This window comes from Stegostoma tigrinum, chromosome 31, assembly GCF_030684315.1.
Source record: "Stegostoma tigrinum isolate sSteTig4 chromosome 31, sSteTig4.hap1, whole genome shotgun sequence".
NCBI classification, from domain to species: domain Eukaryota; kingdom Metazoa; phylum Chordata; class Chondrichthyes; order Orectolobiformes; family Stegostomatidae; genus Stegostoma; species Stegostoma tigrinum.
In genome coordinates, this window is record NC_081384.1 from 13997269 (window position 1) to 14009791 (window position 12523).

The 12523-nt window shown below is 41.2% G+C and overlaps 1 protein-coding gene across 1 annotated transcript in view; it reads right to left on the reverse strand.

The window, feature by feature from the left end:
• Positions 1-9856: 9856 nt before the first annotated feature.
• plcl5 (phospholipase C like 5) overlaps positions 9857-12523 on the reverse strand; it is a 223169-nt gene continuing 220502 nt past the window's right edge. Inside the window, exon 6 of the mRNA XM_048560787.2 lies at positions 9857-11382. Coding sequence (XP_048416744.1) covers positions 11197-11382 — 186 coding nt within the window. The 3' untranslated portion in view covers positions 9857-11196. The remainder of the gene's footprint in view (positions 11383-12523) is intronic.

The window sequence follows — 12523 nt, forward strand, 5'->3', positions numbered from 1 at the left end:
AGTATGATGGATACTGTCCATTTGTCTGGATGGATACAGCTCAAACAACTTTCAACAGTTTGACACCATCCAGTGCAAAGCAACATACTTGATTAGCAACACATCCATAAGCATTCATTCCCTCCATCACCAATATTCGGCAGCAGCAGTGTTTCCTATTTACAAGATGCATTGCAAAAATTCTCCAAGGCTCCCTCAAATGCACCTTCTAAAGACACAAACAGTACCATAGAAGATATTGGGAGGAGATATACAGAGACACCACCACCTGCATGATCATCTCCAAGCCAATCACCATCCTGGCTCGGAAATATATCCTGTTCCTTCAGCGTCATTGGATCAAAATTGTGGAACTTCATCTCTAACTGCATATTCAGTCTACCTACAACAAAAAGGCCTGCAGCAACTCAAAAAAGTAGCTCACCACCTCCTTTTCAAGAGCAACTAGGGATTGGCAATGAATGCGGCCCAGGCTGCAATATCCATATCCTATGAATGAATAAAAAATTTATTTTGTAGGGAATTTTCAATCCTGACTGTATAAATATTTAATTAAATTGGCATAAATAATTGATCTACCCATTTTATAATTCAGATCCAACTGGCCATCCCTCTGCACACACAGAACTGGCCTCCATTAAAAAGCCAAATAATAATGAATTTGTGCAGTTGAATTGAGCATGCAGTGACAGTGAAATTACAACACCAATTACAACAAGCTCCATTTTCTTCTTCCATTGATTAATGCACAGTCCCAGCTTCAAATTTCAGCCACATCAAGGGGAGAGATTAATGTTTGGAAAGCTCAAGCAATTTATACAGGATTGACCAAAGTTTGTTGAATTTGATGTCGACTTGCTCACTGAGCTGGTGTGTTTGATTGCAGGCATTTCATCACCCCTGCTAGGTAGCATCATCAATGCATCTCCTGGTGAAATTTCATGCAAGAAGAACAGTTGTTCACAGGCACTCTGATGGACAGCATTTCTCTCCCATCTGTGGGCCAGGTTGAGGCTGTTGCACCCATAGGTGTTTAAAATTTTTGAGACGATCTGTAGCTTGGGTTGTGGACAAGGTTGTAGGCTTGCTCGCTGAGCCAGTGTGTTTGACTACAGATGTTTCAACACTCTGCTCAGTAACATCACCAGGTAACATCACAGGGTGGACATTGACAATGTTACCTAACAGGGAACATTTACAATCAAACACACCAGCTCAGCGTGCAAGTCTACAACCTCATCCACAACCTGAGCTACAAATCGTCTCAAAAACCTTTGTGGAATTCCTCCCAATGACTTTATGAACACTTAAGAAGAGGTTTTTAAGCGTGAACATTTTATTATGTAAGTTGGATTTTTACGCAGCAGTTTCTATATTTTCTATTAAGTTGGTTATATTGCCTTTACATCAACTGATTATAAAGTAACAACACAAGCATGCTAGGGCAGGGTTGTAAACAGCATCAACCAACCACAAGAGAATTAAACTGTTTACGGAGAGAGCGAGAATACCAGAACGTTTTAAATATGACTTTGGATAATCCATATTTCATAGGATAGGAGCTTGTATGAACCATGGAAATTATTATATTCAGTTAACTGGAACTGGAATTCATTAAACTTTGCAATGGTTTTAGCTTCTAAAAATTATTTAAATAGTTAATGTACATTGTACAGCAATAATTTCTAAAATACACATTTTTACTTACAAACAAAAGTGAAACCATCTATTTAAAATATACACAGCTAAATAACAAATTTTAGCTGTGTATATTTTGAATAGACAGTAGCACTTTTGTTTGTCAGTAAAAATGTGTATTTTACAAATTATTGTTGTACAATGTCCACACTGAGTCTTTCCATAGCTTGAGTGCAACTTTTGTCAAGAGTTTTTCTTTAGTCCTTACATTTCTCTGCATTGTCAAGAAATCTATTGAATATTAAGCATTTGGGTATGCTTCAGAGCAATATAAGGATACAAATTTTTGTTCAGATTTCTTTATTACAACCACTGCTGTGCAGGAGTTCTAGGCTTACAGTAAATATGAGGAAAGATTATCCAGGGAATATCTACTATTAGGCATCATTCCACAATTTGATGCTGTTACATCAAGATCAAGATTTGGCCAAGATCACCTGGATTGCATTCACAATAAAGCATTCTAAATTGGAAAAAATTGAAAGGCTGAAGCTTACAGCCATGCTATTATTTTGAATGGAGAAAATTCATTTCTACTAGAAGCAATTTTGAAAATCCAAGTTTTACTTATTTACCAAACTAGAATAACCAAGTGGGGAGTGGACAGAGAAACATGGCAGACAGGGGTACTTTATTAGATGGTATGTGAAATCTCAATTTCCTGAAGGGGTGTTGAGATGCAGAGATAAAGTCATGTTTATGTTGTTTTGAGCCTCTTGCGACCTTGGTAGGTTTATATTTTAACAATGAATACGCATTAGCACAAAGGCTTTCAGAAAATATCTCCTACCTTCAGGGAAAATTTCAGCAACACACAAGAATCTCATGGTGCTCATTTCAAGATGGCATGACTGAGGTGGCCTTGTGGAGTCGAATGTGAGGTCAGCAGTTTTCCTGGTTTAAATCCACAGTGTAAAGGAGGGGAGCAGGAGAATGGAGTCTTGGAACCAGTGAGAGTGAGTCAGTGGGAGATAGGAGGAGGTGAAGAGTAGGATTGGGGCTTGGGGGAGTAAAGGAGAACAGAGAAGTGAAGTGGGAATGATCCAGCAGGTTGGGTGTGGTAATGGGAACAATCAAGGTAAAACCGTGAATTGTAGCACATTCAGTTCTTGGCAGGTATGGAGAGATTTGAAATTGGCCCTGGAATCATCTTTTGCAGTTTAATCAGCAAAATAGACCTTGTTGATTACCCAAATGCCCAAAGACTTGTCAGGAGTGCCCTACAAACAAATGTGATGTGGTGAAGGTTTTAGTTGGATAGTCCTGATTTCCATTTGACAAAGCCAAAATCTTGAGACACTTCAGCCCATCCAGTATGCAAATCATCCAGCAAAGATCCATTGATGCAATGCTGTAACTTATTGATGAGTGCACTGTGTTACATGTGAAGTTCTACCACTCTTCCACTGTAATGCTCACTAGAAGTTAGCAGGGTATGCTGAAGATGGCCAATTCTGCTTTGGGAGCTCAAGAGCAGTATCTTTGTCTAACTCATGTATTTCAGTCCCTGAGAATTATCCTTGCATCACCCGAAACATATATAGCTGCACTTTAACAGCATGTTACAGATCTCAGGTATTTTCAAAGATGTATTCGTAGTTATATACAATGAGCCAAAACAGTTTTGATGCATGTTCATCTTATACAACCAACTTCAGTTTGGAATAACATGTAAGCTTCACAAATAGAAAATAAGTTTATACTGCAAGACCATTGAAAAAATACCCAAAAAAGGAACAGTCTGAAGAACATCAAGAAAGAACAGGGAAGTGGTACTAACTGAATTGCTCTTTCAAAGATCTAGCACAGGCATGGTGGGCCAAATGGCCTCCTTCTTTGCTGCAGGATGTGATGACAGAAAGTAGTTGAGGCACAAAGCCCAGAACACTATAAGCTTCAATCCCTACCTGAGGGAGTCTCAACTGTTGTAATATGGTAGGTATGCTATAACTGAACTTCATAAGGGTTAATAGTGCAAACTTAAAAGGAAAATTTCTTTGAGTATTGCTGAGAGAAGACAAATTTTGATGAAGATTTGTCTTGAGCATGTAAGGACAATTCACCAGAATGCCAATATAAAGTGGAACAACATTTCCATGCTGTATGAGAAGAATATGTTGATTGGTTGGAACGTGGACTCTGATTGGTAGAAGCATTGCCATGGAGAATGCAGCAGGTGTTGATTGACAGTTAACTACTGTACTTTGTTACATGTCAACAGGTATATTGACTCTGATTCATCAAGGTGCTAATCAGTTGAGTTCAGTTCAATTGAAACAGGCAAAGTGTTTGTACAAGTTTTTTCTGTCTTCTAGAGAAGGATGCAAAACAGGTTTACAAGGATATTACTGCAACTGGAGGGTTGAGTTATGAGAAGTGGCTGGATAGGCTGGGATTTCTTTCCCTGGAGCATAGGAGGCTGACCTAATAGAGGTTTATAAAATCATGTCAGGCATATATAAAGTGAATAGCCAAGGTAGGGGAGTCCAAAACCAGAGGGTATAGATTTAAAGTGAGGGGGGAAAGATTTAAAAGGAACCCGACAGCCAACCTTTTCACACAGAGGATGGTGTGTAAATGGATCAAACTGCCAGAGGAAGTGATAGAGGCAAATACAATTACTACATTTTAAAGACATTTGGACAGGTATGTGGATAGGAAAGAGGGATATGGACCAAATGCTTGCAAATGGGATTAGTTCAGTTTAGGAAACCGGGTCGGCATGGATGATTTGGGCTGAAAGGTCTGTTTCCATGCTCTGTGACTCTAAGACTTCAAAACGCTCTCAAAAACATTGTTTTTTTCTCTCTCTCTCTATTGCTATAAATGTGCCTCCTCGTTGCAATCGCAATTGAACCTGGCTTCCTGCCCCGATGATAATTAAACAATCTCTGCTGAAACAGTGCATGTGGACATTGGGCACAAACAGGCTGAGACCTTGGTAAAATGTTCTGATGTAGGAACAAACTGTTCACATTCATCTTCAAACCCCCTATTTAAAAAACAGCCACTTGGGCAAAGTGTCAAAGGTCAAGTGTGTCCCATAATTAAGAACCTCAGCAAGAAACAGAGAGGTCCCAGCGCCATTCAGATCTCAGTAAGAAAGATGCCAGAAATTAAGAAAAGAAGTTATTCCCATTTGGACCTCTTAATTATTGGATAGTCCTCCATTTTTATGTCACTGTAGTCAGGGACACCCTCTGTCTGGCATTTTTCATTACACAACCTTCAGTCTTCTGCTCTCACTGAAGACAAATTTTATTATTAAGTATTTGGTATTATCAAGAAAAAAGCAAGGTGTGGCTTAGAACATGCTGCAGTATGGTCTATGACTTCCAAACTGAGTTGAAATTCAGAAACAAACCATATTCCGGTGGCTCAGATATATTCAGGTAAATTTCAATTTCTTGGGTTTTGTTTCAGAGACCTGCAAGCTTAGATTCTGTGCAAAATCAGGAAATGATCTGGGACCACCGTTCTCTTCACGATATCTGACAAATTCTGGTCAAGTAGAATGGAATCAACACAGCTCTGTTCTCTCTGCTAACAATGACTCAATCTATTGGTTTCTGCTGGAGAGCAATGTTCCTTCTGAGCTGTGCTGCTAAGTAGCTACTGTGAAGCCCCATGCATTGTCATGCTGCTGCACAACGCACATTGGAAGATGCTGGCAGGCACAGAATTCAGAGGTCTGCACCGGACAAAGAAAAATTAGGAGGAAATGTTGCTGGAAGAGTGCAATGGCAACCTGCACATGGAGTAAGGTCAGAGATAGTAAGATCTGCTGCTGCTGGAGTCAGAGACAACACAGTGTGGCCCCATTTCTGAAGAATGATCCTGACCCGAAACATCAGCTTTCCTGCTCCTCTGATGCTGCCTGGCCTGCTATGATCATCCAGCTCCACACTGTATTATACATGGAGTAATGTGTTGTGATATATTTGTCCATCCATCTGTTGGCTAGTATACACTTCAGTTAGCCACTCCAGGATCAAAAGTTACATTTACCTGCTACCCAACCACATTATGTCCCGTTGTATTGACTGTTGCTCGGGGCTAGAGTAATAATGTCATTACACTTATTTAATCATTCATGGGATGTGTAGGTTGATGGCTGGCACTGTGTTATTACTCATCCCGTGTTGTCGCTGAGAACTAAATAGTAAGCCACCTTCTCAAACCCTGCAAGTATAGCCACAGTGCTGTTAGGAAAGGAATTCCAGGACTGTGATCCAATGACACAGAAGGCACAACTAAATACTTCCAAGTCAGGATGGTGTATGCCTTGGACAGCAATTGTCAATAGTGCCATTCCATGCATCAGCCGCACATTCCTTTCCAGGCAAGCTTCAGAAAGTGCTGTTGAAGGAGACTTTGTGAACTGTTGCAGTGCATCTTGTAGATAATACACATTGCTGCCTCTGTGTGTCAGTAGTAGAGTGAGGCAATATTTAGGTGGTGGATGGTGTGCTAATCAATATATTACAAGACTAACAATCCAGATACCTGGAGTAATGATCCACAGGAATCGGTTTGAATCTGAACATGGATGCTGAACAGATTTAAATTTAATTAAATAAGTAAATCATGATTTTAAAGAATACTAGCATCTGCAGTGACAACCATGAAACTACCAGAATGTTGTGGGAAAATCTACTGGTTCCCTGATGCCTTTAGGAAATCTGTTGTCTTTATCTTCTGTGATCCTTACATGACTCCAGAGTTGTGTAGTTATTTCTTTACTGCTTAATGAAATAGGCTTACAAGCCAATTGGTTGTATTCAAGAAGGAGGCCATTGTCATCTTCAAGGCAACTAGGGAAGGGAAACATTGATTCCCTGCCAATGACATCCACATGTAATAAATGTAAAAATAACACTAATGACCAGGATGTCCAACAGAGTACTCCTAACTGGGCACCATAACCTTGAAAATAGATTAACAGAAACTCTGCTTATGTAGTTCCTGTCCAGTTAAGCTATAGTTTTCTTTGATCTTCCCCTGCAGTTACAGCTGCTGATCAGGAGAATCCCAAAGGAAATTGTCACTGCGTATTTTGAAAGATACTTTAAAAGATACATATGGAGAGAAAGACACAACTGTATCAATCTTCTAGTGGTATCCAGAAGGTGATGTACACACAAATAAAAGAGGCAGTATTCAAAATCCTGAAATATATTAATAAGTGGTTAAATCTGATTCCTTTTCACTGGTTAGTATCACAGAAACTTGCACCCTGAAGGTGGCCATTCTGCCTGTTGTAAGGACTGTGTCCTTTTATATTTGTCATTTTAAAAACTGGGGACTTCACTGACAAGGAACAGTTTTTTAAAAAGTGTTTGAAAGAGTGGCTGTAATTTTAAAAGCAAGAAAACCATGGTGGCCATTGTAATCAACTGTTTGAACAAGCAATAATTGCAATTCAGTTTGCACATAATCCGAATTTGAGAGAGTATACTGTTGCTGTTCTTGTTGGCAGTAACAGGTTGATTGGTTCTCAGGTAGCTGAGCAGCTTGGAACTGGAAACAAGTTACAAAGGCACGAGAAAAAGTCCAAGAGAGAAAGAGGGAGAGAAAGAGAGAGAGTGAGAAAGAAGTGTGCAGATCTTCTTGTATGTACTAGAGATAATGGGAACTGCAGAAGTTGGAGAATCCAAGATAATAAAGCGTGAAGCTGGATAAACACACCAGGCCAAGCAGCATCTCAGGAGCACAAAAGCTGACGTTTCGGGACTAGACCCTTCATCAGAGAGGGGGATGGGGTGAGGGTTCTGGAATAAATAGGGAGAGAGGGGGAGGCGGACCGAAGATGGAGAGAAAAGAAGATAGGTGGAGAGGAGAGTATACGTGGGGAGGTAAGGAGGAGATAGGTCAGTCCAGGGAAGATGGGCAGGTCAAGGAAATGGGATGAGGTTAGTAGGTAGGAAATGGAGGTGCGGCTTGGGGTGGGAGGAAGGGATGGGTGAGAGGAAGAACAGGTTAGGGAGGCAGAGACAGGCTGGGCTGGTTTTGGGATGCGGTGGGGGAGGGGGAGATTTTGAAGCTGGTGAAGTCCACATTGATGCCATTGGGCTACAGGGTTCCCAAGCGGAATACGAGTTGCTGTTCCTGCAACCTTCGGGTGGCATCATTGTGGCACTGCAGGAGGCCCATGATGGACATGTCATCCAAAGAATGGGAGGGGGAGTTGAAATGGTTCGCGACTGGGAGGTGCAGTTGTTTATTGCGAAACGAGCGGAGGTGTTCTGCAAAGCGGTCCCCAAGCCTCCGCTTGGTTTCCCCAATGTAGAGGAAGCCACACCGGGTACAATGGATACAGTATACCACATTGGCAGATGTGCAGGTGAACCTCTGCTTAATGCGGAATGTCATCTTGGGGCCTGGGATAGGGGTGAGGGAGGAGGTGTGGGGGTAAGTGTAACACTTCCTGCGGTTGCAGGGGAAGGTGCCGGGTGTGGTGGGGTTGGAGGGCAGTGTGGAGCGAACAAGGGAGTCACAGAGAGAGTGGTCTCTCTGGAAAGCAGACAAGGGTGGGGACGGAAAAATGTCTTGGGTGGTGGGGTTGGATTGTAGATGGCGGAAGTGTCGGAGGATGATGCGTTGTATCCGGAGGTTGGTGGGGTGGTGTGTCATCCAGCTTCACATTTTATTATATTCTTGTATGTACTGTTCTCTGCAGTCAAAAACTCAGCGTAAACTTGAAGAAAACCAGTTACATGTCTTGTAGTAGTTACAGTGAGATGTGACTTTTGAATTGATAAAGCAGAGACATTTCAAAGTGACCTAGCCACTCTGTACTTCTTAAAACCAGTGGAAGCACCCAGAGAAAGACAACTGAACACCAAGGGCCCGGCCAACTGAAGAAGGACCATCTCAACATCAGAGCTGAGACGCAAAGACCATTGAGCAGGGTTCCAGTTTTTCTTCTTCTGCCAAAAATCTAGTTTCCCTCTTCATGTGCAATTGTCGGTGTGTGTGTGTGTGTGTGTGTGTGTGTGTGTGCGTGCATGCGTGCGTGCGTGCGTGCGTGCGTGTGTGTGTGTGTGTGTGTATGTAAGGGGGGAATTATTAGGGCAGTTGAGTTTTAGTTAGCAATATTATATGATCATACTTTACATCTGTTTATCTGTAGCTATAGTCTAATTATTTACAACAAAGAACAATTCTAACAAATACAGAAACTTGGCTTTCTGGCAACCTTGATAAGAAAGTCAGGTAAATTGGAGCACTGTACATACTTATTAAAGGAAAACGACTTTAACATTTGGGATAACTCTGGGAGTAGCATGGCTCATTTTATGGCATGTTATCTTAGAGGGTCATAACATTGTCATACCGGTGGAGATGTCTTTAAGAACAGCTGTTTATTCCACATCCCCATCTTCAATCTTGAAAGTGTCTCAGTACCAAGTGCCTGCCAAACTCTCCTCTAAAATTAATTACAGAAATAAGTTCCACCACCTTCAGTTTAAACAGCCCTAATCTTGACAACTGAGTGAAAAACAACCTCCTCATTTATCGTTAGGATGGTTTGCCAATGATTTTAAAGCCATGAAATCATTTATTGGTCAGTAACAGTCCCTTCTAAAGCAAAAACCAGTTAAGGGATAATAAATTACATAAGATTTACAGCACACAAAAAGAGGCCACCAGTCCATCTCATACTTGTGCCTTCTCTCATCCTTTTAATCTAAATCTACCATCATGATTCACATTCCGTTTTCCCTCATGGTTTAATCAACTTTTTTGAACATGCTATGTGATACTCCTCTGGGACAAATGGGGGTTGAACAAGCACCTTCTGGTTCAGAGCTAGGAATACTATCACTGCACCACAAAAGCCGTCCCTTTTCCCTCATATGTTTGTCTAGATTCCCCTTAAATGCTGATCTACAATTCACTTCAACCACTTCCAGTGGTAGTGAGTTTCACATTCTCGTTACATTGAGTAAAGATGTTTATTAACTTAAAATTTCTAAAGATTTCTCACACGGCTGGCATTTTGCAACCTGTAATTTCTACTTCATTTACAGATTTTAAAAAATCATTTTTAATCACAGCACTGTTGGCTGCATTGGTGAATGCATGGCAATCACTCATTTTCAACTAGGTTCTTCTGTTTATATTGAATTGTGCCAAGTATTACACTTCAAATAGCTGGAAGAACAGTTACTTTATTTATAATGCTTTATCTTCAATAGCAGCATAATGACATTACTGGGAAACTGAACAAAAACTAAAATACTAAAATAAAATTTTTCTGCCCATCTTCTTTATACTGGGAGGGCGGTCAAATGCTACTATTGTATCAAGTCCAGAGGTATCTACCAGCATTGTAGTCCATTAGTTTTAAAGGTCGTGATTATTAATTTGACAGAACATACTCCTGCTTTCGGTGGTAAATGACATTCTGGCTCAGCCGCTGAAGATAAAGAGGCAAACGAGATTTCAGAAAACATTTATGTCAAAATTCAGAAAGAGAAACATAAATATTATTTTGGATGACTTTATTACACAGACACACATTACTGGGTGGTTGGAAATGAGATTCCTTGCAACTGTCTAGTCACAATAACCGGAATTGAGACAGTGATTTGGATCTGACGAGCGCCTTTGAAGTGAGGCTGAAATGGGAGCACAGTGATTGATTTACAGCAGAGACACACATTGTTCATCTCCACTGAAATGATCGCCTTGCATTGCCAGTGATGAAAAAGGAGCTTGATTTCCAATCTCAGATTTGAACTGAGACAAATATCGGTGGGACTGTGGCACAAATGTTTGACCTACAATAAAGGTTCCAGATGCACTTTGTTACATCGTTTGGGCTAGATTTTCACCCATCCAGAGTCAATAGGTGAAAATGTAATGCGAAAACATAAGATTTCTCAAGCATACTTGCTTACTGAAATATACCCGGCAAGTCTCCAGAACATAATGGCGCCTTTGACCTCCAGCAGACCTGCTGCTCCATCTACCTCTAGGTGTCCATCCAGGGACAGCACCCCAGCTTCCATTTAACAGTATTTTACTAAAATATAACTACTCAACATTGACGCCTTTTGATTCTGTGGATATTTTGTTTCCCCTTGGTTTCTGTAGAGAAATGGCTAATTTCCAATTGGCCAGGGCCCACAGTGGCATAATTAAGATTAAGATTTCACTGCATGTGGAAGGAACCACAGGCTTATATCCAGGCCCTGCCATTGTAACTACGCTGATAGGCAACTTAGGAGCCACACATTGACTTGGATGTGCTGTCATTGATACAACTAGGAGTTTAGCACTGTTCTCAAGCACTGAGTCGTGATGACCCTTAAAAGCAGCTCAATGCATAGTACATGGCCTTGTTTCTAGGATGAAATGTTATTAAGGCAACTGTCAAATCCAATACATGTCTTACAAAATCGCCTATCAGAGGCTGAGAGGGCTCAAGCAAGAATGTGAACATGTGTGTGTATTATTTACAATTTCCTATCATTCCCAAGCCCGCTGGGGTCAGCAAGACCCATTGTCACTCGTGTTTTCACTTTCGGGAATGCTCTCCAGAATCCCCCGTGTTCTGAATAGGTCTGGAGACATCGAGCCATTCTTACTGATGCCACAAGACTGTGCCGCATAGTGGATCTGTCTCAGGTTATCCAATGCTTCATTCTTTGCATGCTTCAGGAGGTCTGCTTGACCCTGAAATAGACAAAACACACAGTGGTTACTCAAAAGGAGTACCAGCTCTGTTAACATCCCTCCCATTTGCAGACCCCAATCCATCAACATAACTAATGCCCAGGACTGATCAAGTGGTACTGAAACAGAAATTGCTGGAGAGACTCAGCAGGTCTGGCAGCATCTGTAGAGAGAGAAATGGAGTTAATGTTGAATCCAATATGACTTCCTCGGAATTGGAAAAGTTTTGAAGAAGTCATGTTGGACTTGAAACATTTTATTTAGTTTTTATTTTATTAGTTGAATGGTAATGACCTGGAATGCACTGCCAAGTAGAAGTTAAAATGAGGAACGATTTCACAAGGAAATGGAATGGATACTTGATGGAAATAAATTTTCAGTGACACGGTGATACAGCAGGGAGGTGAGAATAATCCGACTGCTCTAGAGAGGGCTGTCATGAAATAGATGGGTTGAGTGGTCCACTGCATCATAATGATTTTATGGATGGAATGCTCCCCACCTATCTCCACCAGTTGGAAATGGTGGGAAGTGGAAATAATTGTGCAAATTGGCCATGGACAAGAACTGACCTCGCTCGTCTCACCACTACATTTAAATGTTGGCTGACAGGGCCCATCGGCGATTATCTAGACTTACCAGCAAATAACTGGTCTTAATTAAAGTTTTTGAATAGTCAGTTAATGTCCTCTTAAGGGCCTCAATTTGCTACCACCCCAATTATCTGTGTTTCCAGTGGGCAAGCTACGGCCTGTCAGGGTGGCATCCTCTAATTGCCCCAAACTAGAGAGAGTCAGAAACATGGGTCATGGACGAAGGGGGCAGGTAGACAACAAGGACAATAAACAGCTAGATCTGTTCTGTTCACTCCATCAGGCATGGGTGTTGCACATTTATTCCCTAAACTGGGAGGTAAGCGGCAGCTACATTGTGGCAGGTTTGGAGTCACATGTAGTCCAGGCTGGGTAAGGATGGCAGATTTCCTTCCATAACAGGAAACAAAGTGGCCCAGGTAGGTTTTTACAGCAATGGTTATGTGACCACTATTGGTGTGGCTAATACCAGCCACTATTGGACTAGCTTTTTATTCCAGATTTTTGTGGGATTCAAATTTCAATAATTGCCAAAACATTAGCCTGAG